The sequence below is a fragment of the Hemicordylus capensis genome, chromosome 2, assembly GCF_027244095.1.
Source record: "Hemicordylus capensis ecotype Gifberg chromosome 2, rHemCap1.1.pri, whole genome shotgun sequence".
Lineage (NCBI taxonomy): Eukaryota > Metazoa > Chordata > Lepidosauria > Squamata > Cordylidae > Hemicordylus > Hemicordylus capensis.
In genome coordinates, this window is record NC_069658.1 from 422,293,932 (window position 1) to 422,321,564 (window position 27,633).

General features: G+C 43.0%; 1 protein-coding gene across 8 annotated transcripts in view; it reads left to right on the forward strand.

Annotated features, from left to right (window-relative positions):
* SCN8A (sodium voltage-gated channel alpha subunit 8) overlaps nucleotides 1–27,633 on the forward strand; it is a 154,887-nt gene that overhangs the window by 74,866 nt on the left and 52,388 nt on the right. For all 8 annotated transcript variants that reach the window (XM_053292582.1, XM_053292584.1, XM_053292581.1 and 5 more), the window contains 6 exons: nucleotides 10,114–10,335; nucleotides 11,786–11,849; nucleotides 13,554–13,695; nucleotides 16,198–16,404; nucleotides 19,946–20,233; nucleotides 24,458–24,817. In XM_053292582.1, coding sequence (XP_053148557.1) covers nucleotides 10,114–10,335; nucleotides 11,786–11,849; nucleotides 13,554–13,695; nucleotides 16,198–16,404; nucleotides 19,946–20,233; nucleotides 24,458–24,817 — 1,283 coding nt within the window. The remainder of the gene's footprint in view (nucleotides 1–10,113; nucleotides 10,336–11,785; nucleotides 11,850–13,553; nucleotides 13,696–16,197; nucleotides 16,405–19,945; nucleotides 20,234–24,457; nucleotides 24,818–27,633) is intronic.

Here is a 27,633-nt window from a genome sequence, read left to right on the forward strand (position 1 = left end):
TTACAGCTCTGTAGCTCCACCCTTCGCATGCAAGGCACACTCAGTATATTTGGCAGCAGAGCACCATTTGCTGAGTTCCTTCTCAGCTGCCAATGTGTGCACCTCACTGAAGGTTTGTTCCTTGTTCGAGCTTGGTTCCTGCAAAAAACAAAAGTTTATTTTGATTTATTAGATTTATTATTTTTTATTATTGGCTTGAACTGTTTTAAGGTTTCTTCATTGTTTAACATTGTTTGGCCTAATGGACACTCAGAAAACCTTTAAGAAGTGTACTTCATGTGGCAGTACTCTTCCATCTTCCAATAAACATGAACACTGTCTACTGTACTTAGGAGAGGACCGCAACATTCGTACTTGTAAGATCTGCCTTTTGTTCTTTAAGGAGACCCAAAAGAATTGAGAATTGTGACTTAGTGCTGCCCTGTATGAAAGTGCACTGTGCCTTCCCACCCCTATGCCATGTTCCCCATTACCAGTGACCTCTTCAGTCTTGTCCAACCATCAACATTCCAAGTTGATATTGGGGTGTAAGTCATTGCCAGAAACAACCTCCCATTCCAAACATGCTGAATCAGAGTGCTCTAAGGAGGTCTTTAAGAAGCCATATGATCTCTCTAAGAATGGGCACCATAAACACCAAAAGAAGCAAAAACACTGAGGATAATTCAGTATCCTGTTTGGCTTCCAAACATTGCAAGATCTTTTCTTCGATGTCAGTGTTGACGTTGTCCCCTTCAACATTGGAGTCTGCCCACTGATTGGGATAAACAATGACTGAAAGCAAGACTCAACCATCAACAACTCCGCTGTCAACTCGACCCCCTATATCAAACCCAGTGTCAATGGCCTTCTTCACATCAATTCCCAGTTCCCAGCATGGATGTGCATACTCACCCTGCGTTTCTGGATGTTCAGGTCATCTCCACCACAACTGAACAGGATAAATCTCTGGCTCCTGACAAGGTCAGGATGGATGATGAGTATAGTCCATCCTCTGATTCCGATTGAGATAAGTCTGGAAGGAAGCATCAGTACCAGTGGAAAAGGAGGGAAGACAATTGGACACTGTGAGACACAACTTCTATTTAGCTTCTTGTCTTTTTATCAAGATAGCCAATTACATGGCCTGTATGGCCAAATATCACTATTCTGTCTTGGATAACTTCAAAGAGAATCTGAAAGATGTACTCAAGTATTTGACTAAATTCAATGAGGTACTCTCTAGATCAGCTGATGTTACTCACCAATATCTAAGCACAACCAAATTGAATCTCAATCACTTTCAGGGGCTGTCTCCCTAAAACACCATGCTTGGCTTCAATCCACATAACTCCAAATGGACATAAGAGAGAAAACAGAAGGCCTGCCTTTTGAGGAGGATAGCCTGTTTAGTTCCAAGACTGATGACACAATGGAATAAATGAAAAAATCTAAATACACAGCAAAAACATTCACAACTACTTCTGCCTCTCAATCCTAGGGTTCGAAGCAGAGGCAACATCAAAAATTGAAAAGCCAGGAACAGCCAAAACAGCACCTTTATCACTTGGTTCCTCAACTGTCTTTTTCAGGAAAACCTTCAACCTTTAGACTCGCCTCTTTTCTCCTCAGCTTGGTGCCGTGTTACACCAGACACCTCAGTGTTACCACACCACCGGATACACAATTGAATTTACCACCACCCGTGTATTTCAAGGAGTAAAATACACCCACCCAACTTCCACATTGAAAACAGAAGTGAAGGATCTCCTAGAGAAAGGGGTGATAGAACTCATGCCATTGAAAGACCTAAGAAAGAGTTTGTTTCAGGTATTTTCAAGTCCCAAAAAAGGATGGAGGCCTCTGACCCATTCTGTACCTACACCATCTAAACAAATTCATTCATCCAATAAACTTTTGGATGATTGTGTTACAGGGCATCCTCCCTCTCTTAGAGTGGCTAACAACCTTAGACCTCAAGGATGCATACTTCCATACTGGAATAAGACAAAGGCACAGGAAGTTTCTTAGTTTCACTCTAGGGAATCAAGCTTACCAATACACCGTGCTTCCATTTGGCCTCTCAACTGCCCCACAAGTCTTCACCAAGTGCATGAATGCAATAATAGCCCATCTGAGGACACAGGGAGGTTTCTATCTTCGCCATACTTAGATGACTCTAACTCTTCTGTTAAGGTTTCTTAAGGTTCATATGGCGGCTCTCTTAGCAATAGACCCCTGTTGGGATTCAAAGACTCTCTTCTCTCATCCCAACCTGAAAAGGTTCCTTAAAGGTATAAACAACCTTTTTCCTCCCTTCCAGAAAATAGAAAAATGGAGTCTCCCTAATTCGCTCTACTCTCAAACAGAACCACCATTTGAACCATTACCATCCACATCTCTGAAAATACTAATCCTGAAACCTGCCTTTTTAGTGGTCATCACTTCAGCTAGAAGGGTCAGTGAACGAACGTCCCTGTAGTTAGACTCCTCTTACACAAGAGAACAGTGCAGTTAAATTTATTGCACTCTTTGATCAAATATACAGCTCAAACTGAATGAAAAGAACCTTAAGGGTGAATATTAATACATACATACACACACATACATACATATACGTACATATAGAAACTATTGCACAGAATAGAATGAAACAAACTAAAAACCTAAATTAACCATTTCTAACCCACTAAATGTAAAGAAGACTAAATTAATGACAACGGGTACAGCAACCAGCCTCAGAATTGACAATGAAGACATTGAAGTGGTGAATAGTTCTGCCTTTTAGGATTGACCATTAACAGTAAAGGATCCAGCAGTTAAGAAATATACCGCAGACTAGCACTTGGTAGGGTTGCAATGAAGGCCTTGGAAAGGATATTTAGATGCTGTGATGTGTCTATACCTACAAAGATTAGAATGGTTTTCCCTGTGACGTTCTATGGATGCGAAAGCTGGACTTTGAGGAAGCAAGAAAGAAAAAGTTTTGACGCTTTTGAATTTTGATGCTGGAGAAGACTTTTGAGGATACCATGGACAGCCAGGAAAACAATCAAATGGTTCATAGATTAAATCAATCCAGAATTTTCATTCAAGACACAAATGACCAGGCTCAAACTTTCATACTTTGGACACATTATGCGAAAACCCAGCTCCCTTGAGAACTCCATAGTGCTGGGAAAAGTTGAAGGAAAGAGAAGAAGAGGATGACCAGCAGCAAGGTGGATGGACTTGATTACTACAGCAATGAATGCACCATTGAAAGACCTTAAAGGCCAAGTTGAAGACACATCATCCTGGAGAGAATCTATCTATGTGGTCGCTAAGAGTCAGCACTGACTTGACAGCACTTAATCAATCAACAGTCAACACACCATGTACGGATCTTAACCACAGCCATACACAATCTGGCTACCTGATGGGAGACCTCAGTGTGTTTATCAGAAAGAAATAAGTTTATATAAAACTCATCAGAATTGTTTAAATATCTAAAAATAAGAGGAGTAATATATCTAAACCATAAATCACAATAAAAAGAACACTACAGGAGCACATGTCCAATTGTCTCAGCATCCCCATTTCCACATGGGCACAATCTCTCCAGACAGAGGACTCTCTTGAACCTACCCTCCAATAGCAGTGTGCCCGAACCGGTCCGGCGGCCATTCCAAAGAATGGCCGAACTGCCGGACCGGTCCGGCCCTGCCCGGTTCGGGTCCGGGTGGGGGGTATGCCTTTAAGGGCGGGAGGGCTTGCTTAGCCCTCCCGCCTCCTTGCCCCCGCCAGCGCCCGTATTTAACAGTATAGGGGCGCTGGAAACCAGCCGCCCCCCCGCCACCGCCGCCGCCGCGGCGAAATAACCCCCAAAGCCAGCCAGCCAGCCCTCCCTCCCTCCCAGCTAGCTGCCCGCCCACCCACCCACCCGCTCGCTCACCCGCTCGCTCACTGGATAAGAAACGAGAGGAGCTCCGGCACAGAGCTCCTCTCGTTCAGAAGGCCTCCTGCAGAATGGCGGCTTGCACGCGCGCGCATGCGCGCGCCGCAAAGCACACCATTCTCCGGAGGCCCGGTCTACCCGCCGGGAAAGGGCCGGGTAGACCGGGCCTCCGATCGTTGAGTAGACCGGGCCTCCGATCGCCGGAGGCCCGGTCTACCCAGCGATCGGAGGCCCGGTCTACCCGCCGGGAAAAGGCCGGGTAGACCGGGCCTCCGATCGCTGAGTAGACCGGGCCTCCGATCGCCGGAGGCCCGGTCTACCCAGCGATCGGAGGCCCGGTCTACCAGCCGGGAAAGGGCCGGGTAGACCGGGCCTCCGATCGCTGGGTAGACCGGGCCTCCGGCGATCGGAGGCCCGGTCTACTCAGCGATCGGAGGCCCGGTCTACCCGGCCCTTTCCTGGCGGGTAGACCGGGCCTCCGGAGAACGGCGTGCTTTTCGGTGCGCGCATGTGCGCGTGCGCAAGCCGCCATTCTGCAGGAGGCCTTCCGAACGAGAGGAGCTCTGTGCCGGAGCTCCTCTCGTTTCTTATCCAGTGAGCGAGCGGGTGAGCGAGCGGGTGGGTGGGTGGGCGGGCGGGCAGCTAGCTGGGAGGGAGGGAGGGCTGGCTGGCTGGCTTTGGGGGTTATTTCGCCGCCGCCGCCGCGGCGGGGGGGCGGCTGGTTTCCAGCGCCCCTATACTGTTAAATACGGGCGCTGGCGGGGGCAAGGAGGCGGGAGGGCAAAGCAAGCCCTCCCCGCCCTAAAAACAAGGCCCCCCTTCGGTGCCGGTCCGGACTTCTCCAGACCGTGCACATCACTACCCTCCAATACCACAGAGGGCAGCACATCCAGCTGAGTCAGTGACAGGGCTCTTCTGTGTGTTGTGTATGTCAAATTATACATATATTTGGCAGATTTTTGCAAAGGCTTACCAGCTCCAAACCTCGTGTAGCTTGATGCCTGGCTTAGATCTGTCTGGTGTTCCGTATCAGTGATTTGCTGCTTTAGGATCGCCCTGGCATTATCATAACCCAGGGGGAATAGGTATTCCATTTACAACCCATATGATTTTAGCTTTTCAGTAATAAAGTACATCTGATCAGAGGAGTATTCATCCTTAAAATTTAAGGGAGCTAAGCCAGATGGAAAATAGATCGATTTCAACCAGGCACACGTCTCCATGCTTAACAAGCTCACTTCCACGTGCAACTTAGCACTGGACACACAACAGGGGGTTGAACAAATAGCACTAAGAAATGTAGAACGGACCCTCTCAAATGGACAAAAATCACTATACATAAAAATCTGAATGCCATAAAGAAGCTGTGGAATTACTTTCATTTGAAAGACCTTAATGGCAGCTGGAACACATCTACCCCCTGAGGGGAAAAAGAATCTTAAAATTGCAGTAGTTGACCTCTGAGTATTTGTTATGATTGAATTAGTTTGCTCTTCCCAGCTACCTTTCACCTGAAATATGACCCCCCCACACACCAAATGTTTATATTGCATTGTCTGCATTACACTAACCCCATTAATTTGCCATTTAGGAATAATGGGTTTCCTAGCGAACATTACAACCTTGGTCTTCTGATAATTGATGGAAACCAAATTTTCATGACAGTAGTCAGCCAGAGCTCTCAGCATTTTCCTCCATCATCATCAACATAAAGAAGAATGGCTAGATGTCTGCTGCCCAATTTTGGTGGGTGAAATTCCAGATTAGGGAGTCTATCCACCATGTCATTAGTGTAACAATTAAACAATAGTGGGGCTAATATACAGCCCTGCCAGACCCCCCTCTCTGCACTAATGGGGCTCGTTAAGTGGCCCTGCGGGTTGCAATGCACTCCTAAGTGAGAGCCCCTGTAGAAATAAGTAACCTTTGGTCGATTGAAGAGTTTGATAATTTCCCCCATAATTTGTCACAAGAAATGTGATCAAAGGATGCCCTAAAGTCGACAAAGATGGCATACAGTGCACCTCTTCGCTGCTTCTTGTACTTGTTTGTTAAATGCCTCAGGACCAAACCCTAGTCTAAGGTAGATTGTCCAGCTCTGAAACCCACCTGCTCATCTGCCAGTACACTTTCTCAGTCGAACCAATCAAAGAGCTTCCAATATATGTGTCTAGCATAAAGTTTTCCAATTATAGAGAGAAGGCTAATCAGCCTATAATTAGCTGAATCACTTTTGTTTCCTTTCTTTAAAATCAGAAATTATAGACAAGCCCCAATCATGAGGTATATATGTAGTCTAATTAATAAATGTAAAGAATGATGCTAATACTAGAGCCCACCACGCTAGATTAGGTTTTATCAGTTTGATGAGAATAAAATCACTACCGGGCACCTTCCCAGATCTTTGTTACCCAACCAATTCATTATCTCCCCAGGGGTTACGAAGGAGGGGCATTCTGGGATAGAAAGAGCCACCTTGTCATCTATCATAGGAAATCAATCCAGGGCATCCATAAAGTGGGTGCAAAAATGGGATTCCCATTCTCCAGGTGGAATCAGATAGTAATCTCAGACTGTTTTGGAGCTTATTCTCCCTCTGACTAGTGACCAAAACCTAGAGGAGTTTTTCAGCCTAGAGGCATCTACTAGGGCCATTCATTGCCAGTTTTTTCTTATGGTGAATCAGATTTTTATACTGTTTTTTCAAGGCCATCACCGATTGAGAAAATGTTAGCGGGACCCCTGCTCTAAATAAATTAAATTCTTTAACCAGCTTTTTCCTGGCTAGTACACATTCATGGTTGAACCATGGTCTCGATCTGTTATTGTTAGATATGGGACCCAGTCGCACCTCAGTAGCAAGGCGGCCCTGCAGTCACTGAATCAGTGTTAGGTAATGATTTAAAATTTCATTAACCGAGCCGGCCATTAAAATATTAGATCTAAGGTGCAACAGTTCCTCTGATTCAAGTAGATCACTCAGACATTTGACTCGCTGGCCCACCTGATATGAGCACAGAAGACAGTGTCAGCATCAACAGGGGTAGGTTCCTCCGAAATAGGAATGTTACAGTCTGGGCATCTCACACATAAAATCAAGGGCATATGGTCACTTTCCACCCTAAAGTCAAATTTCAGCTGTAAAATATCATTTAGCAAATTTCTAGAGGTAACAAAATAATCAATCGTACTAGCTCCCTTCCCCCCACCAAAAAAAAGAAGTGAACTCCCTAACTAAATCACATTCTGATGACTCATTTAAAATAAACATATCAAGCCTACTGATAGATTGCATCAGACATGTGCCCGCATAGTTGCTAATCAAATCCCTAGAGGTACACTGCTCTAAGGCACTATCCTCAATCTCCTGGTATACCTGTAGGGTATTTGATCTTTTAAAAAACCTTCATTGTTGGAGCGAATATGGGCATTACAATCACGACCCAAACACTGTTCCTTCTACTCACAAGTTTTCTGATGTCCACTCAATTAATTTTAAGTTCTGCTCAGGCTGAATTAGGAAGGCCCCACTTTGAATGCATGTGCGCAGACAGTGCCTTGATATTGCCGCCCAAAACAAAACTCATTCCGCACAGAGATGAAAAAAATTTGAGGGACCACTGCATCCAAAATGACTAGGGCTTCTGGAAAAGAAAAAAATAAGTTGTCTCAAACTCTCCTCAAATTTGGCCCCAAACAAGCTAATTTCTTGGTTTTGGATCTAGGGAGGAGCATACACATTAACAACAAGTAATGAGTAGGATCTCAATTTTCATTTAGCTCAGAGTTTAATAGTAATACTAATTAATAAACCACCACAACAACAACCCTGGTCTCCCATGGCCAGCTTTAGCATAAGATGAGAGGAGATCTGGTCTTGTGGTAGCAAGCATGACTTGTCCCCAAAGCTGAGCAGGGTTCACCCTGGTTGCATCTGAATGGGAGACTTGATGTGTGAGCACTATAAGATATTCCCCTCAGGGAATGAAGCCGCTCTGGGAAGAGCAGAAGGTTCCAAGTTCCCTCCCTGGCTTCTCCAAGATAGGGCTGAGAGAGATTCCTGCCTGCAACCTTGGAGAAGCCACTGCCAGTCTGTGAAGACAATACTGAGCTAGATAGACCAATGGTCTGACTCAGTATATGGCAGTTTCCTATGTTCCTAAGTTCCTAAGATAAAAAGAGACATAGCAGTCTCTCTGAGGACCCAAGTCCCTTGAAAAAGGATAATGTTAGATTTTCTCTAATACTCCATAATAGAGGGATAATTTTCTTTGGCACACCAACCTGCTATATTCCATGTTATCAGTTGGCTATTATAGAACCTATTAAAAGTAAGGTGTGCCATCAAGTCAGTTTTGACTCTTGGCGACCACCCCTGTGGTTGTCTTTGGTAGAATACAGGAGGGGTTTACCGTTGCCTCCTCCCACACAGTATAAGATGATGCCTTTCAGCATCTTCCTGTATCACTGCTGACTGATATCGATGTTTCCCATAGTCTGGGAAACGTACCAGCAGGGATTCGAACCGTCAATCTCTGGCTTGATAATCAAGTCATTTCCCTGCTGCGCCATTAGGTGGCCAGATAGAACCCATTAGTCAGTTTTTTAGGAGGTTTGCCAAAGAGCTCCAAAAGTATTATATCCGTACTGGAACTACCAGGATTCAAGATAGGTGGAGTGTCAGATGAGATTGCAGGTACTTTATTTGGTTCTGCCATTTCAATCTCATTAAGAGGCTTATTTAAAGCAGGCTGAGATGATGGGCAAGCTGTAAGGGGTGTGTGGGTTGAGAGCTTCCTCTAGCATCCTGTTCAAGAGCCATCTGAGACAAGTTATCCTATTTTGTAATATGCCATGACTGTATTTCTGGTTGAGCCACCAGGTTACATACAGAGGTTGCCAAATTCACATCAGATGAGGCCAAACTCTGGGCATGAGATTGCAAACAGTCACATTGAAAGGGACATGCCTGCAGAATGGCTTCCTGGTGGCAAGCCTCTGGAATCTCTTGAGCCACAGATTTAGAATAAACCAAGTCCTGCAGTCAGTGACCGAGGGGCAACTTTTTGTTGCTTTTAAAGGCAGGAACAAGGGAAGACCTATCTCCAGGCAAAGTCTCTCAGAATGACTGGTGGAACTAATCTTCCTTTGCTATAAACAACAGGGAGTCAAATCTCCAGCAACCATCAAAGCCCATTTCACTAGGGTGTTGGCAGCCGCCACAGTATATATGTCTGGAATTAGTATTGGTGACATTTGTAAAGCAGCCACCTGGTCCTCATACTTGCCATTCATAAAACATTATGCTATAGATATCTCGTCAATGGCTGAGGCTTACTTTGTGTGGGCAATTCTAAAGAAGGTGTTTTAAGTAACATCCTCCATTTAATGTTTTAAGTAACATGCCACCATTTCCATTGGTGAGCTCACTAAACACCCATGTTGTGAAGGATCCTGGATCACCTCAAAGATGAACAGGTTGCTTACCTGTAACAGAGGGTCTTTTGGTGATCTAGAATCATTCACAACACTTGCCCAACCTCCCTTCTACTCAAATACTTACCTCAGTATTTCCAATGGAAGATCTCAACTTCTCACTGGTCGTTCAGGAACTGATCAAATGGTGCTCTGCCATCAAAAATGCCAAGCGTGCCATATGCACAAAAGGCAGAGCTACCAAGTGCTTTGGAGGACTGTAAAATCCTTCCACAAAGGCTACTGCATAGGCACAGTACCCATGTTGTGAATGATCACCTGTTACAGGTAAGCAACCTGCTTTTATGTTATTTTTTAATCTCCCAATGGTATGGGAAGGCAGGATTTGAATAAACTGTTCTTACTGCTGCATAATACTCCATAATGGTAAAATTATTGGCGAAGATCTACAAGAGCCTGTCACTACCATGCAACTGATTGTCCCCAACCATAGATTTTCTTAAAACAACTTTTCTCTTCCATCTTTATGTACCAGATGAGATCCTCAGCCTTCACATGCCCATTGCCTTCACTGGGCTTATTATGAAATTGTGGTTTGAGAACTACTGTCATAGGGCAAAATTCTGCCTTTGCTGAAGCCCCTGGTTAATTTCTGTGGCTTCACTGTAGCCAAGACATCATAGGTAGCCTATATATTTCTGTCTAGATAATTTTTTCCTAAGATTCTATCAGATAACCATGACTGCTTTCCCTTTCCTCAGGCCTGAAAACCATTGTGGGTGCCCTGATTCAATCTGTGAAGAAGTTGTCAGATGTGATGATTTTGACGGTGTTTTGTCTCAGTGTGTTTGCTTTAATTGGGCTGCAGCTGTTCATGGGCAATCTAAGGAACAAATGTGTCATTTGGCCCATTGACGTCAATGAGACCTATCTGGATAATGGCACCAAGGGCTTTGACTGGGAAGAGTATTCCAATAACGAGTGTAAGTTTCCCCCCCGCCCCCCGCTTGCTATGATTCTTTCTAAAGGAAGTGTCTATGCTTATTGTATGGCTTGGGCCCTGGAGACCTTACGGACCATCTGCTCCCAGCTGAATCTACCCACCTGACTAGATCACCTGGGAGGGCTCTGTTCTACATGCCAACACCTGCTGAGGCCTGTTTGTTGAGTCTGTTGAAGGACAGGGCTCTCTCAGTTATTGCCCCCAGGCTGTAATTCACAGATGAGAGCCACGTGGTTCCCTCTCTCCCAGCCTTCAGGAGGACTGTGAAGACTGCCCTTTTTATTCAGGCTTTTGATCAATGAGCTGTCCCTGCTTTAAAAAAAAATTAGCTAGGCATTCTGTTTTATTGAATTGTATTGTTTTATCTTATTAATCACCCTAGATTCTTAGGACAAAAGGTGGTATATGAATATGAATATGAATTTAAATAAATAAATATTGTGAGGTTTATTGAAGGATAAGCAGAAATTTAGTTTATTGTGAGGTTTACTGAAGCATAAGCAGAAATTTTCAAGCATAGTTTTCTCTGAAGAGCAGATACATGTTTGGAGGACTAGTGTTTTCTTATATTGTCATTGGCAATTCATGTTGGCCTTGATAGTGATTGCACATTTTGTGTCTTTCCTTCACTAAAATTGCTCCTGTAGGAAATACCTCCATTCCTTTGCCACAGTCTGTTTAAAAAAATCTAACCATTGGACTCCTCCCTAATGTCCATTATGAATTTGATGCCACATTTATAATCATTTTTTTTCAGGTTTGCAAAATGGTTCCACAGTTTTAAAGTAAAAATAATGGTCCACCTCTTCCACAGCACAACGAGGGCGGAAGAAGGGCGATGCACTCACGGAGAAGCTGGAGAATAGCTGTGTTGAAAGCTTCCACTGCCCAGTGTGGGTGGAGGGGGGGAGGGATAGTTGCTTCTTCTCCTCCCTCCCAAAGCCATTTTCATTTGCAGAAATATGTCCCTGAGGATTGCACGGAAGGTGGAAGAAGCCTTCCACTCAGCTATTCTCCAGCGGCTCTGTGAGGATGAAGCCCTCTGCCCTCTTAGCCCTATGGGCCAATGGCTTTAGAAACCACTTCTGAAAAGAAAGAAAAACCACCTTTATACTTAGGATGTTGAGATCACTCTAACAAGGTAATACAAGCTTGTCCCACTGGGTATTTGAAGTTGTAGTGCCAGAATTACATTCTGCAATACACATGTGGGGCATAATTCAATCATGTGATCATGCAACAACACGACTTACACACAGTTCTGAAAGAGCAGCATCCCAAAGGAATCTGTACCTTCCCATTGAGGTGACTGAATCCTAGTAGCCTAACTTAAGTAGTTTGTGAATCATACTATAGGTGTTTTGCATTGTTGTTCCTTATTATAGTATTTGATCCTTATGTATTGTTCTTCCTTTCCCTACTGCCTCTAGCAAATTTTTACACATTACCTGGGGCTCTTGATGCTTTATTATGTGGTAACAGCTCTGATGCAGGGTAAGTTCTCAACTTAGACTTAATTTTTTCAATCTCTCTCCATCTCCCTCCCTCCCTCCCTCTCTCTCTCAACATCCATTAGGCAATTTGACAAACCATTATTACAAAAGCACATGAATGAATTCATTTCTGAAGCATTATGTTTACCTGGTGCCTTGGCACCTTGAGTGGTTGGAAGAATGACTGTTGTCTTTTATATGGGGAGGCCTATTGTACTACATTTTTTAAAAGACATTATTATTATTATTATTATTATTATTTCTTGTTTACACAGTCAGACAGGTGTTATTGACTGGTTTGTTTTATCCAGACATCGAGCCCTTCCCAAGGACCTGGGATGCCAGAATTTTATTGTCAATGTTGTTGCTGTTATTATAGATATCGTCGCAGAATATAGGCTGTTCCCAGTAAAGTTGCTTTTTGTAATTGGCTGATGGTGATTTCTGTGGCTCCTATGCTGTTGAGGTGCTCTTCAAGTTGTTTTGGAATTGCACCTAGGGTGCCAGTTACCACTGGGATTATTTTGGTCTTTTTCTGCCACAGCCTTTCATTATTGTTGTTGTTGTTGTTGTTGTTATACCCCACTCTTTATACCCCGCTCTTCCTCCAAGGAGCCCAGAGTGGTGTACTACATACTTGAGTTTCTCCTCACAACACACAGCAGAGGATTATGACTACACCTATCTATCCCACCCTAAGGCCTCTTGATATACTTGCACTGATGTCTTGTTTGAATAGGGGATCACACAGATGGTGGCCTACACGTGTAGGCCCAACAACATGATCAATACCCACAAATTTGGAGAGAGGGGGTAATAATTGGTGAATTGTTTCTGCATATGTTGGGTTGCATGCAGAAACTCCCCCATTCAAATATGAAGTCCAGTGTGAAAATGCCAACTTGGCCACACAGAGGCCCGTTGTGCATGTGCAGCAGCCCCCAAAATGGTTGCCACAACTACACAGAGGCCTGAAACAGGCCAGAAACTGCCTGAACCAGGCTGTAATGACACCGGGGGAGGCTGGCAGGGGGAGGGGGAACCTCTGGAGACCCTGCCATGGCAGTGCCCCCGGAGGCGGTAAGTTTCAGTTTTAAAAAACTTTTTTAAAAGACAGAACACCCGAATTTGAACCGAGTTGTGTGGTTCAGGTATGCACAAAACTGAACATGCCCGGTTCAGTTCAAGTGCATTTCACACTCAAACTGAACCAGGCATACCGGTTTTGTGCACACGCCTACTACAAGAAAAGGTGGTGGAAGTATTATATGCTTGATTGCTGGAGAATATGGAAATTAATTCTTTTTGGTATAATTGTGAAGAACATATGAAGGGTACAAGTCCAATCAAGCTAGAGTTTTATCTCTAGTTTGTGCCTATTACTGTGAAGTCAGCAGTTAAGTTTAACCCCTTCATCAAAACAGGAAATTATTTTGGCATCCAAAGATTTAATGTCGATAAGGTAAATTTATGTACATGTCCAAAGGTTGCATAGATGGAATTACATAGGTGAAAGATGATGCACATGATTCTATCATTTAAAAATTCCAAGAAGACACACTGAAATTTTATCTACCCATCTTGTAATGGCATCAGAAAACAAATTTGAATTTGGGACTGTGAAAGCTATTGTGGCTTGTCTTCTCTTTGGCCTGATTACTCTTGCCATGCCAACATACGGACATTTCTTCCATCTTGTCTACAGCCAATGCCCCGAGGGCTATGTGTGCATGAAGGCAGGGAGGAATCCAAACTACGGCTACACCAGCTTCGATACCTTCAGTTGGGCTTTCCTGGCCTTATTTCGCCTTATGACTCAGGATTTTTGGGAAAACTTATATCAGTTAGTAAGTACTACAGCCCAATCCCTTACCTATCTGTTATGAATGTCCTTTGCACTACTGCATTGCAGGGCCACCCAGTGGTATGAAGAAAATGAAAGAGGCAATCGTGTATAGTCTGAATGTGTGGAAGGACAGAAGCATCTCCTAATACTAAAAGACTTGGCAGAGCAGCAGGTTTCATTCAGGGCCGTTAAGCACAAAATATTGCTCCCTTTATACTTACCACTGGCTGTTGTCAGTTAAGGAAAAATTGTTAGCCCTTATTGAGAGATGTGCTGGAGCATAAGCACTAATGGAGTCCTTCCTCCCTTCTTCCTGAATAGTGACAGTAAGGGAGGGAACATGCCTACTGTACCCCTCTGCCCAGCATAATATAGAATCTATATATTTCTCAGATATATAGAAAACTCCCAAACCACATCATGAAAAATAAAAACATGCCATTTTACAGGTAGGTTCCAGACCTCACCCAGACTACCAGAAAAATTTTAAAATCCTGGGAAAATTGATTAATTTGCTGGAAAATATGGGAAAACTCTTCCACTGGAAAAGCATGGGGGATTATTCCTTCCAAAAAAACTTTGGCACTTTTCTTGGGTACTTTTCAAAATAGAAAGCCCAGACTTTTATTGAATTATAAAGAAACAAACAAGCTATATTTTTTCAATTCACTGCATTTTAATCCATGTTGGATTTGCACCAAAATCACTTAAAATTGAAAAATAGAAAGCTTAAATGCTGCAGATATAAATACATTTTTCTAAATGTATATACTCTTCTGCACATCAACTAACAATGAGTGAAGGGAGAGTCCATGGTCATTTCGTGGTGCAGGGGGAATGTTTGATCATGCCCGTTTTACTAGTATTCTATATAATAACAGAATGGAAAGCGGTGATGCTATAACTGCAGCTGAAATCCTTTTGTTGCAGAGATGCAGCATTAGTTAGGGTGCTGACCTCTGTGTCTATATAATAGGATATATTATTGTATATGATATTCTATATAATATAATATAATATAATATAATATAGAATATGATAATTCTATATAATATACAATATCATATACAAAAATGTATCCTATTATATAGACCCAGGGGCCAGCATCTGTGCAACAAAAGGATCTCAGCTGCAGCTATCGCATCACAACTTTGGAAGCACAGGTGTTCATGCAGGGGCTGATTCTTAGCAATCTCACCTCTCCCCAGTAGCACTGTTTGGAACCTGGAAATACATCCCCGAGAGCTGCATGAACCTCAGAAATATATTTCCAGGTTGAGAAGAGTGCTTCCAGCGCTACCTCCATGTGATAGTCTGCACTGCTGAAGTGGGGTCGCTACCACTGTAGCTGGACACCTTTCACTGCACAGATGCAGCATAGGATGTTGGCTGTCAAGCTCCAGTCTTAGACATTTTTGCACCCAGAGCTAAAGGTTGAAATTATCGCTTCCTACTATGAACTGCAGTACACACCTGGAAATTGAAAGATGGAGGCTGAAAACAGAAAACTGATGCCACTCTGGAATCTGTTGCCCAAGGTGGCTGTTCTATATGGCTTCAGGATAAGACTGTCTGTGGAAACATAAATTCCTATGTTCTGTTGATCTGTGGTGCATCAACAGAATAATACTGGAGTTATAGACATATCATCGTGACAGTGATTTAGAAAAACTAGAGAGGGGGGAAACATATCAAGGAAGGTGATATATAGTTGCACTCTTCAGCTTAGAAAAGAGGTGGCTGAGGGAGGCTATGATTAAAGCACACACAATCACGAGTGTATTATTTATTTATTATTTATTTATTTTACATATTTTTATACCGCCCAAAACTTACATCTCTGGAAAAACAATTTTTTAAGGAAAAACAAGTCAGGAATTAAACATATAACAGCATAATTCAAAGGCAGCCAATGTACGGAATACATAATAGCTTTAAAATAAATAAAAGTATTGATTTCACACAGGACACTAATCCATCAGTGTGGGAGATAGGAATATAACATGTCCATCATAGGTCTTATCCAATTGTGAGCATGCTGAATTTGAGTCTAATAGAGCCTGAGTAGAGGTCAGAAGATTTCTTTACCTTTTGTTTTTCTTTCCTAAATTACCTATTTTCTTTATGCATTTGTCTCTCTGTTTTACCAATTAAAAAAAATACCTTGTTGAATTAAATGCTTTAGAATGAAATAATACTTTGCTCAATAATACCAACATTCTTAGATGCTGGTTATCTGCGTCATTGATCTAAAAAGAAGAGGCTACTGAGGAGGTTGGAAAGACTAATCTCATTGAGTGGGGGGATCACAGACACTGAGGTATACCGTATCTCTCAATCACATCCCTGACCCTGAAAGGAAAAAAAACAATTGCTTTACCCTGACTGGAATTTACTAGAGGAAGTATAGAGCAGATGTAAAGAGGAACTGTTCACTGAAAGGAACTCCTTTGGTTTGATGATCTGAATGGAAAACATCATGCTAGCTGCTTTTTCTCCACAGACCTTGAGAGCGGCAGGAAAAACCTACATGATCTTTTTTGTCCTGGTTATCTTTGTTGGATCATTCTACCTGGTGAACTTGATTTTAGCTGTGGTGGCCATGGCCTATGAAGAACAAAACCAGGCCACACTAGAAGAGGCAGAGCAGAAGGAGGCAGAGTTCAAGGCCATGTTGGAACAGCTGAAGAAGCAGCAGGAGGAAGCCCAGGTTAATTTTTCTCCCATTGTTCAATAGATTGGTGTACATGCACTTTTCCATGTTATACAGAGCAAAGACTGATATGCTTTTAAGAACATTTTTTTTTAAAAAAAAAGCCAACCTGTATGCCATTCCCTTTGCTTGTGCAGAAGTGGAAATGGTAGAGTTCTCTGTTCATTGTCAGAGTCTGATTAACTACAATGTTTGGAGACTGGAAGAATTTTCTCCTAGGTCAAATACGCCGTAACCTTGTTTTTTGTTTTGTCATTAAGTACAATTTACAGCTTGGCAGGTCAGCATGAGATTAGCCTTATGGATGCCTTCAGCAGTATGCTTACTGCTTGAAATATATTTGGGGTCTGGGTTGTGTGGGTTGATCTGTGGAGGAGCTAACAGATGGATAGTCTTTCCTTGTAGCAGAACAGATAACCATTGGTGCCTCTTCTAACTTAGTTGTTCTTGGATACTGAACTTTCAGAATAAATGGGAAAGAAAAGAACAACATGAAGATACATCCTGAAATTTTGGCCACAGCTATTAAGCTCTCATTTCACTTGGTTATCTATCCTGCATATTGATTGTGTGCAAAATTTTGGCATTGCTGATGTTTTACATTTATTTTATTTACAGAATTTCCTTCCAAGCTAATAGGCCATGAAAGGGATTTAGGGGGTAAACAAAATGAGATTTTGCACTAGATGTTTTGCTTTTGTAAAATATTTCAATATTGTATTTCAATATTGTACTAGTACTGTGTCTAAATTTGAAATAGTGCATCTGGCCCTCTAAATAAGGGCGTCTGCAAACAAGCATTTGTTTTCCCCATGCAGAGTAGGGGGGAAAGAAACATGAAGCATTGTGTGGAACATTCACATGTTGCTGAATGTACATTAGAACTGAAATAAAATGTCAACAAAACCCAAACGAAATATCAACATATAAAATTCAGATCTGAAGTCAAAGGGCTGGTTCAGAGGTCATGCAGAACCACAGTTAAATCTTCGTTTCTCGTGGCATCTCCAAGCTTTGGCAGTGTGCACTCCCCACTCCTCTTCCTGCATGCACGTCAGAAGAATTATTTTTCTGACAATGGGTAGAAACAAACCAAGATCAGTCACAACATCCAAATGTATTAATCTATATTTATGCTAAGCAAGTTACTTAAAATAAACTCACATCTGAACCCAAGGTTTGAAGTGGGTTTCACATATCAGTTTGTTTATTAGGGAAGTTGGTTAGAAGGTTTATTGGTTGGTTTAGACATCAAGGCTATTCTCACGACCTCCCCAAACCGGGCTAAGGGAGCCTAGCCTGGTTTGGGGAGGTCGTGTGCAGCACCAGCAGCCGCACGGTTCCTGGCTGCTAGCCCTCCAAAGTACCCCTCCCCTTAAATGGGGTTAGTGGAGTGAGTGCTCTGCTAACCTCGTTTTATAGATTGTGAGTCGCCATGGCACGGCTTCACACCACAGTGACTCAGGAGGAGACCCCTGACCGGAGGGCTACAACAAGCCTCACAGCCCCGATCCCCACCGACCCTACCGGCTCCATGACGGAGCCAGTAATCATGTGGGCAGCTGATCCTGCCGCCTAGGGCTAGGCAGATGCCCATTTGAGGGGAGAGTGGGCTTGACCCGCCTTCCCCGCCAAACCCCTTACAGCTCTCTACACTGCTCGTATGGATAGCCTCATCATGTCCAATCTTGATTTGTTTTTTAACCACAATTAGCAATAGGATTCTTATGACTCACATTTGGGCAGAGGAGTCAGAGCTCTTTGCTTCTGAGTCTCAGAGATTTTGCATGAAACCAAGATTTAATCATGGTTCTGTGTGGAATCTGAACCAGCCCAAAAATGAACCTCAAAATATGATATTTGAGTTTCAAGTTCAATGACCATTGGCCCCAATCCTCAAGCAAGGATTGGGGACATTGGTCATAGCTAGAACCTGATTCTAAGAGGAGTTCTACTGTATATGGAGCTGCTTTACCCGCAGAGGCTCAGCCCTTTATGAAAGGCTTGTATGGGAGCCAGAAGCTCCACCCCTTCCTGGTGCTCCAATCACTCCTGACCTGAGACAGGCAGCTGATCTGGCTTCCCCCTGCTCCTGAGTAAGCCCACTGGGAGAAAACCATCAACCAACCAGGTGAACACTTAACATCCATTGCTGGAGGTCAGCCCTGTCTTGGCATCATCTCTGGTCCTGGGACCCTGGAGGTGATGGAGGGGGTCCCAGGGAAGAGTCTGGACTTCCACTGAGAGGGTTAGAGTCCCTCTGAAGGAGTGACTGTGAGAGGAGTGAGCTCTGGTCAGGGTTCATTGATTCTGGGGTGCTTTCATTGGGGCTGGGAGTCTTAGCTGGGGCCTGCCTCTCCTCTTCCAAGAGGGCCTCCTTAGGGTCTGGGTCCTGACAGGGGAAAGCCACAACAAAACTCAGAATACCTTTCTTAACTTGTTATTTTAAAGAATGTAGAATGCAAAAGGGAGAGGAAAAGAGGAAGGCATTGCTGAAGGGTGCATTACATTGAAAGCAGAACCAAAATGGAAAGAGAGACTAGGCTGTGGTACTTCTATCGAGGGAGGAGAATTTCCAGCAGCTTAGTATTATAGACAAAAGTTATTCATTTGAAAGAAATGTTATTAAAATAAAAAGAAGTCATAGCTGACGCCTTCAGCACCTGATATCTCATACCCTCCCCTCTATTCCCCAGGCAAACAAAACCATAAAAGAAAAGTTACACTCTTGCTTAATTGCTATTGCTTCTCCATAAAGAACAGGTGACTCTTTTTGAAATACCAAAGTGGGCTTCTGCTCCTGACTCAGGCTTTTTTTTATTTGCGTAACATTTCCAGAAAAAAATTAAGTAGTATCTGAGGGTTCCATGTTCTCCTTTTATCATTCTACAAATGGTACTGATTTGGAGTTAGGGGTGTGCACGGATCGATTTTTTTAATTCAATGCTAATTCCCATCAAATTTGAATCGAATTTTGAAAATTTGTTTCAGATTCAAATTGAATTCAAATTGATTACAGCCTGTTTGGGCACCTTTAAAAACCAATCAGAGGGGCTGAATGGTTTTTAAAAGGTGCCAAACAGCCCTTGAACTGAATTCGAATCAAATTTTGAAAATTGGATTTGAATTTGAATCTAATTGCCCTTTTAAGGGGTGATGTGATTCAAATTTGAATCACTCAAATCACCCAGATTTGAGTCAAATCCATTCAAATTTGACTCAATTTGCACATTCCTATTTGGAGGGTTGTGCCATTTGCTTTAAGCACACAGTTGAATAAATGTATGCACAGTCATCACATGTGACAATTTAAATGCTTTTCCAGAATGTGTCCATCAACAAGTCTACATATCAGCTCTCAATCATTTCAAGAATTGTGCAAAAAAAACCAAAAAACCTTCTGAGAAGATTAGTAGCTGCATTGTCTATGCTTTTCATTCTTCATTAGTCTTGACTCCATTACCTTACTAGGTTGTTTGAAATTCATGCAGTGCACCACAAATTAGTATTTTGGCTCTTCCTTTTTCTTGCATTTCAGGCTGCAGCCATGGCCACTTCTGCAGGGACAGTCTCTGAAGATGCTGTGGAAGATGATGGTGGAGGGAGGATGTCCCAGAGCTCCTCCGAGATCTCCAAGCTCAGCTCCAAGAGTGCCAAAGAGAGGCGGAACAGGAGGAAGAAGCGGAAGCAAAAGGAGCTATCAGAAGGAGAGGAGAAGGGAGATGTTGAGAAGGTGTTTAAGTCAGAATCAGAAGATGGCATGAGGAGAAAGGTCTTCCGCTTACCAGACAATAGGTTGGGGCGGAAACTTTCCATCATGAACCAGGTAAAGTTTTTTAAAGTTTTCATCCTCAGGATGTGAAACCTCCGTCTCAAAATGTTGTAATAGGTTGGGAATGCCAGGGAAGGTGGAGTGGATTCCTTTACTACCTTTCCTGTTAGCATTACTGTACTTTTCATTTAATTTTCCATAGTGTCTGAGTTCGCACATATGCCAGTGTTGGGCACAATACGGCCTTGCTGTCTCTGAGCCATAAACTCTTCCCCCACTCTGCCTACCTACTCCTCTCAAAGGGATGTCATTGGAACTTGTCCTATGGGGGAGGGATGTGATTCAAAATGTCAGACTGCAACTTCTGTTCCAAATAAGCAGGTTTTCCATAAAGTGTAATAAAAATAATGCTATTTTCCACTTAATTCACACTGCCCCTGCTGAATCTGAGCACCTGTTCAATCTGTCTGAAATACAGAAATCATTATCAGCCTAATTAGCTTATTTGTAAACAGCTTTGCTTTAAAATGAACAATTTTAATTTCAATTGTTGTTTGTGTCCCAGCCCATTTCATTAAGGGAGGGCAGGATGCCATTGTGCCTCAAGGAGGCGATGGGAAGACCATTATTAAAAAGCCCAACCTGGACAACTATAGACCGGTCTCTAACCTTCCTTTTTTGGGCAAGGTGATAGAGTGTGTGGTGGCGTCTCAGCTGCAGAGCGTCTTGGATGATACGGATTTTCTGGACCCTTCTCAATCTGGCTTCCGCCCCAGATATGGAACTGAAACAGCCTTGGTCGCTCTGGTATGACCTAGACTGGGAACTAATCAGGGGGAGTGCATCCCTGTTGGTTCTGCTGGATCTCTCAGCGGCGTTCAATACCATCGACCATAGTATCCTTCTGGACTGCCTCTTGAGTATGAGAATTGGAGGTACAGCATTGGGGTGGCTCCGTTCCTTTCTCGTGGGGAGGATCCAGAAGGTGGTGCTGGGGGACTATTGTTCAGCTCCATGGCCATTGGCCTGTGGAGTCCCACAGGGTTCAGTTTTGTCCCCCATGCTGTTTAATATCTACATGAAACCGCTGGGAGAGGTCATCCAGGGATTTGGACTGAGTTGTCAGCAATATGCCGATGACACTCAGCTCTATCTCTCCTTGTCACCTGATCCTAGGGAGGTGGTGGATGTCCTGAATCAGGGGCTGGAGGCCGTGATGGGTTGGATGTGGGCCAATAAACTGAGACTGAATCCAGACAAGATGGAGGTAATGTAGGTCAGTAGGAAAGCCAATTGGGATGAAGAGATTTTACTGGTTCTAGATGGGGTTGCACTCCCCTTGAAAGAGCAAGTACGCAGCTTGCTGGGTATTGCTGGACCAGGCTCTGCTTTTGGAAGCTCAGGAGGCGGTGACCAGGGATGCCTTTGCACGGCTTCGGCTCATGCGCCAGCTGCATCCCTTTCTTGAGAAGGCAGATCTGGCCACAGTTACCCACGCCTTATTATTTACATTTATTATTTACATTTTATTACCCGCTCTTCCTCCAAGCAGCCCAGAGCAGTGTACTACATACTTAAGTTTCTCTTTCACAACAACCCTGTGAAGTAGGCTAGGCTGAGAGAGAAGTGACTGGCCCAGAGTCACCCAGCTAGTATCATGGCTGAATGGGGATTTGAACTCGGGTCTCCCCAGTCCTAGTCCAGCACTCTAACCACTACACCTGTAATGCGCTCTACTTGGGGCTGCCCTTGGAGAATATCCAGAAACTGCAGCTAGTGCAAAATGCGGCAGCTAGGGTTTTATCTGGAGCTGCCTGGTGGGAGCACATCACACCCATTTTGAAAGAGCTGCACTGGCTACCAGTTTGTTTCTGGGTCCAATTCAAGGTGCTGGTTTTGACCTTTAAAGCCCTTAATGATTTGGGCCCGGGATACCTGAGGGACCGCCTGCTCTCAAGGGTTGCTACCCACTGATGAGGTTATCTGAGGGGGCTCTACTCCGGGTGCCGACAATGAGAGAGGCCCCCAGACTCTGGAATGCTCTCCTGGTGGCTATTCACTCCTCAGTCTCTATCACAGCTTTTAGAAAGCATGTTAGATCATGGCTTTTTACCGAGGCTTTTATATGATTGTCTCTACTGCTGCTTCTTTGTATTTTGTACAGTTTTTATGCTTGTATTTGAAATCTTTTTAGTCAGATTTGTTTTATATTTTAGCTTAATATTTTAATTGTGTCATGTTTATAGTCTTGTTTTTAATTTTTGTGTAAACCACCTTGGGATTGTTTTAATGAAAGGTGGTATACAAATTTAACATTAAATTAAAAAGATAAATAAATTTCAGTACAACTAGCTTTCTAACTGAGCACTTAACACCATTGTCATGCTCTTTGTTTACATTTGGAATTGAAAAGAAATTACATGTTTGCAAGTTGGAGAGGTGTTTGCCTTATTTTGATAAAGGAGTTAGTCCTCTGAGGAGCCCTTATTGTTCTATAAGCAAGAAATTAATGCCTATAAGGGGAAATTTTCAGAGCAACTTCTGTAATTAGTTCCTAGGGTGAGACTGACAAAATAATCAATAAGAATTATTTTAATGGATGAGGCTTACATGGGTCATATTGAAATTACACAAATCTGCCTACTAAATGCTTATATATATTGACTGGCAAGATGAGGGAAATTACTCAAAGTAGTCCAATTGAAATTAAAAGGAAAAGTTAGACAATGCCTAACTCATCATGCTAGCCAATATAAAATTAGTGTTCTGTATTTATGTCGAGGATTTAAGCTGGAAAACATCAAGGAATATTCTGAGAGATGTGCTGTCATTGGCTGCCCTGCTGAACTTGTCTTTTTCTTAACTACAGTTTGGAAAAACGATGTGATATTTTAGTTTTCAGAATAAGCTATTTTCATCTAATTTGTATGAAGTCATTCAGTAAGTCACAAAAATACTTCCTTCATGTTCCTCAGAAGAAATATTTTTACTAGTGTTGCGTATAGTTCTAAACTGTGTATTAAAAGTGACTGAAGGACACCACTGGAACAAACGTTGCCCTGTCTTTAACCTCTTTGAAATATGTTGTTGAATGTCAGCATTGTCCTAGTTAGTATGTTGCAAAAAAAGATGGGAATATTTGAATGAAACTTGTATCCCATTAAAAATATGCCAGTTCCATAGAGAGAGAGAAATGTTTTGTCAAAATCTCCTTTCCCTCCCAGTGTTTCATATAAAAAGTTTCATTTCAAACAGGTGAAAATTTTGAAAATATTTGAATTGTGTTACACTTGTGGCAGAGCCACCTAATGGCACAGTGGGGAAGTAACTTGCCTAGGGAGCAAGAGGTTGCTGGTTCGAATCCCCGCTGGTATGTTTCCCAGACTATGGGAAACTCCTATATCAGGCAGCAGCGATATATGAAGATGCTAAAAGGCATCTCATACTGCGCGGGAAATGGCAATGGTAAACTCCTCCTGTATTCTACCAAAGAAAACCACATGGGTCTGTGGTTGCCAGGAGTCAACACCGACTCGACGGCACAAATTTACTTTACATTTGTGACCATGAAGCCTCTGGCACTAATGGCCTGAGCTGGATGGAAAGTTCCTGAAACAGTCCCACAGCTCAAAGAGCAAAGCAGCCAGGATGTTTGCAGCCCAGATTCTTTGCAGGAAGGGAAATTGGTCCATTTGGCTGGGTTTAAAAGCTCACAGTGGAAAGAATAGTCTGAGGGCTGAGAAGAGGTCCAGAGGACAAGACAGCTAAGGGGAAGAGAGTTTAGAAGCAATACAGTATGTCTGAAGCAAGAGTACACAGTATAATGGACTGAGAATCAGAACCATAAGGGAAAGTCCTATGGAAGAGAAGGAGGTTTGAATGGGGGAAGGTAGAATAAATAGGGAAGGGAAGTAGCCGATGACCGAAGAAGAACATGGACAGATAAGGGAGGATTGGAGGAGCAAGAAGTACAGTGTTTCTAGGTAGAGTCTAGAGCTAACTGGGTTGCAGAAAACGATAATTCTGCTGTTTGTGTTTTCTACAGTGAGCTGGTAATTCTAAGGGGCGAATTAGTGCTAGAAGCAGTGTGGCCTGGAATTTCACATATGGCTTGGAACTAACATTGTATCTGCATGGGGAATTCACACACACCCCACCCTCATTTTAGTTTGTTCAGTTATATGACACTTCTATTATTTTTCCCAGAGATGATGCTTCACAAGTTCTTGTCTGCCTGCACCATTCTTAATCTACCTTTCTACATGCTTTCTGTTACAGTCACTGCTTAGCATTCCAGGATCCCCATATCTCTCCCGACACAACAGCAAAAGCAGCATCTTCAGTTTCAAAAGAGGTTTCCGTGATCCTGGTTCAGAAAATGAATTTGCTGATGACGAGCATAGCACCGTGGAGGAAAGCGAGGGCAGGAGGGATTCCCTCTTTATCCCTATCAGGGGCCATGAGCGGAAAAGCAGCTACAGTGGTTACAGTGGTTACAGCCAGGGAAGCAGATCGTCGCGTATCTTTCCCAGCATCCGTAGGAACATGAAGCGGAACAGCACCGTAGACTGCAACGGCGTGGTCTCCCTGATTGGTGGTCCAAATTCCAACATACCCAGCGGACGCCTTCTGCCTGAGGTGAAAATAGATAAGGCAGCTACTGATGACAGCGTAAGGAAGTCAATGAGTAGATAGTCTAGGCATGGAGGTCTGCCCTTCTTTCTGCTTTCCTGTATGCCGCCAAATGGATCCCTGATGGAATGAAAGTTGGTTTGTCCAGCCAAAGACGTTCTAGCCTGAACCTTACTCCCAAACTCCTCTGCTTTTACTCTTCTTCACTTTCCCTTGTATCTTGGATTAACCTACTCACATATTTCATTCTTTTCTCTCTTCTGGCTTCTAAGGAAAAAAAATGGCTTGGAACAAAATTGAGAGAGAGAAATAATAATGACAAATTTATTGAATGAAATCCTAGAGAAGATTCACAAGATTCAGAGGAGCATTTGAGTGTGAATGCGATAGATCAGAAATGACCTAATTCCACCCATACAGATAGGATTAATTCTGTATTAAGACTTATTATTCCATCTATTATATTTTAGAAGTTCCTGTTCATACCTTAGAATGGAAATGAATGAGGGATGTACATGGGTATAAATAAAACTTTGTAAGGAAATGAAATATTAAGGGTATTTAAAGACACTGAGAAAAGTATTCTTGCTATAGTACAAGTATTCTTGCTAAAGTACAAACCTGCATCCGGATTGCATCACTTCAGACTACAGGTGAGGACTCGTGTGGCTGAATGCTACTCCAAACAAAAGCAGTCCTTTCCACACTGAAGACTAGATGCCAGGAAGAAGCGTCATCCCTAGGATGCTGCTTTTCTGTGTAGAGGGAAATGGAAGGACATTCAGTTCAAACGCTAGTGCTACTTAGGCACTCTATTTGATGTGGGAGACATATGGAATGCTTTTGTTTTTACTTTAATGTAGCCACAGAGTTTCTTTAATGCAGCTACAAATTTGATTGGAGCTGTAGCAGGTGGGCATCTGCCATTTTCCCTATCAAAATCCTCCCCCAGTTGCTATCTGTAGTCTTAAGTGATACGGCTCAATCACAGGTTTACCACTTCAGTGACAGCTGTGCCAGAAACTGAAGGTAAGCTACAGGATCATCAGTGCACCAGATCTGTTGCCACTAATCCTATATACACTAGTTTCCACTGAGATAAAAATGTTTGGCCTCTGTGGAAACTAATCTCCTAAGTGAATGTATTTAGGAATAGCATCATTAGTCCTTGTCAGGCATTCTCAGTCTTTGGAAGCTGTACCCAGGTGGATGCTCCTATACCCACAGGAACATGCTGGCAAGTTTTGCTCCATGCCTCCCCACTCTCCACAGATGATACAGAGATTGTCCACAGAGAAAGAGAATCCTCCCCATGGCTGAGAATGCATGGCAGCCAACATTCTCAGTCATAGGGAGAATCTCTCCATGAGTGCAGTTCTTGTCTTCCCAAACACAATATCTGTGGAGCATGAGGCAGAAGGTGAGACTTGCCACTGTAACTGTGTACAGCAGCCAGGGTTACATGAGTGAAGAGGCCTGTTGTCTTTGGCTAGAGTGTGTAAGGAAAGTCTTGTTCCTGTGCCTGGGAATTCCAAGCTTTTTTTTCTCTCTAAAAAAAAAATCCCAACAACCCAAACACTTCTCTTACTTCTCACAAGCTAACTTAAACCACTACTGCCAGTCCCTTTTCCTCTTTAAGAATGTTTGAAACCCTTCCTAGTTACTTTCAGCTTCTACTACTACCATTTTCTCTAGTTAGCATGTTAGTATTCTGTGCTCTTTCAGAATTTGGTTCTCTAACTGCATGGAAATATTACAGACTGTCATCTATAGCATGATGCATGCATGAAAGACAACAAGATAAACAACTGTATTATGTGATAATGGTTGCCTGTTAGTTCTTTTGGACAACAGCTATAATCTGCTGTTCAACAATACACACACCCAACTGATCTTCATCACAACAGAGGGATCACATAAGCTATGCAAGCTATTCCTGGAGTAAATATGCTGGCCAACATCTGGAGTAAGGCTGCACACACACTGCAAGAAGAAGCAGTCCTGTTGTGGAAGGCTTCCTGACTACTGCAGCACCAGCGCTTATATGTGGAGGCAATTTTGCTGATCTTTTTTTTCCCCCTGTAAGTGCCCTGCACCACCCAAAAATGTGTCCCTGAGGTCTGTGGGACCATCAGTGACATATTTTTGGGTGGGGCAGAACACTTCAGGGAGAGGACTGTGCGACCCTCGGGGACATATTTTCAGGGGAAATAAGACATTTCTGGGGGAAGGAGAGATTGGTAAAATCCACCGGCCCCATGCAATTGCTGTAGCTAAGATAGTAGAAGCTTCTGCTGCATCAGCGCATTTCATGTAGCATGTGTGCAGCCATATTCAGGATGTTAGCCCTTGTTTCAAATATCTATATTCTCAGACCTAAAGGAGTACATGTTGTCATCACCCATTTATTATTTTCTGGGTCCTGTTTACAAAGAAGCATAGAAGGGAAGGGATCAGATTTTCTGTTACTTATATCAAACATCAAGATTAAATAATCATGAATATACAGACTAGGGCTGTAATCTTATGTACACTTACTTGGAAGTAAGTCTCATTGAGCTCAGTGAGGCTTACTTATAAGTAGATATACCTAGGGTTGAACTGCATATGAATATACCCAAAAGTGGACCCTACAGGGATTCTGTAGAGAACAAGAAATTGTATCCAGGAATCCTGTGTATTAACTATTAAACCACCCTTCTACTGTTAATTTCATCAAAGTTCCTACACCAGGCAAGTTACCTCTTCTGCAGTAGGTTTCTGATATGTAGTCTGGATTACCCCTGACTTAAAAAAGCAAAATGTGAAGTGGAACAGACTTC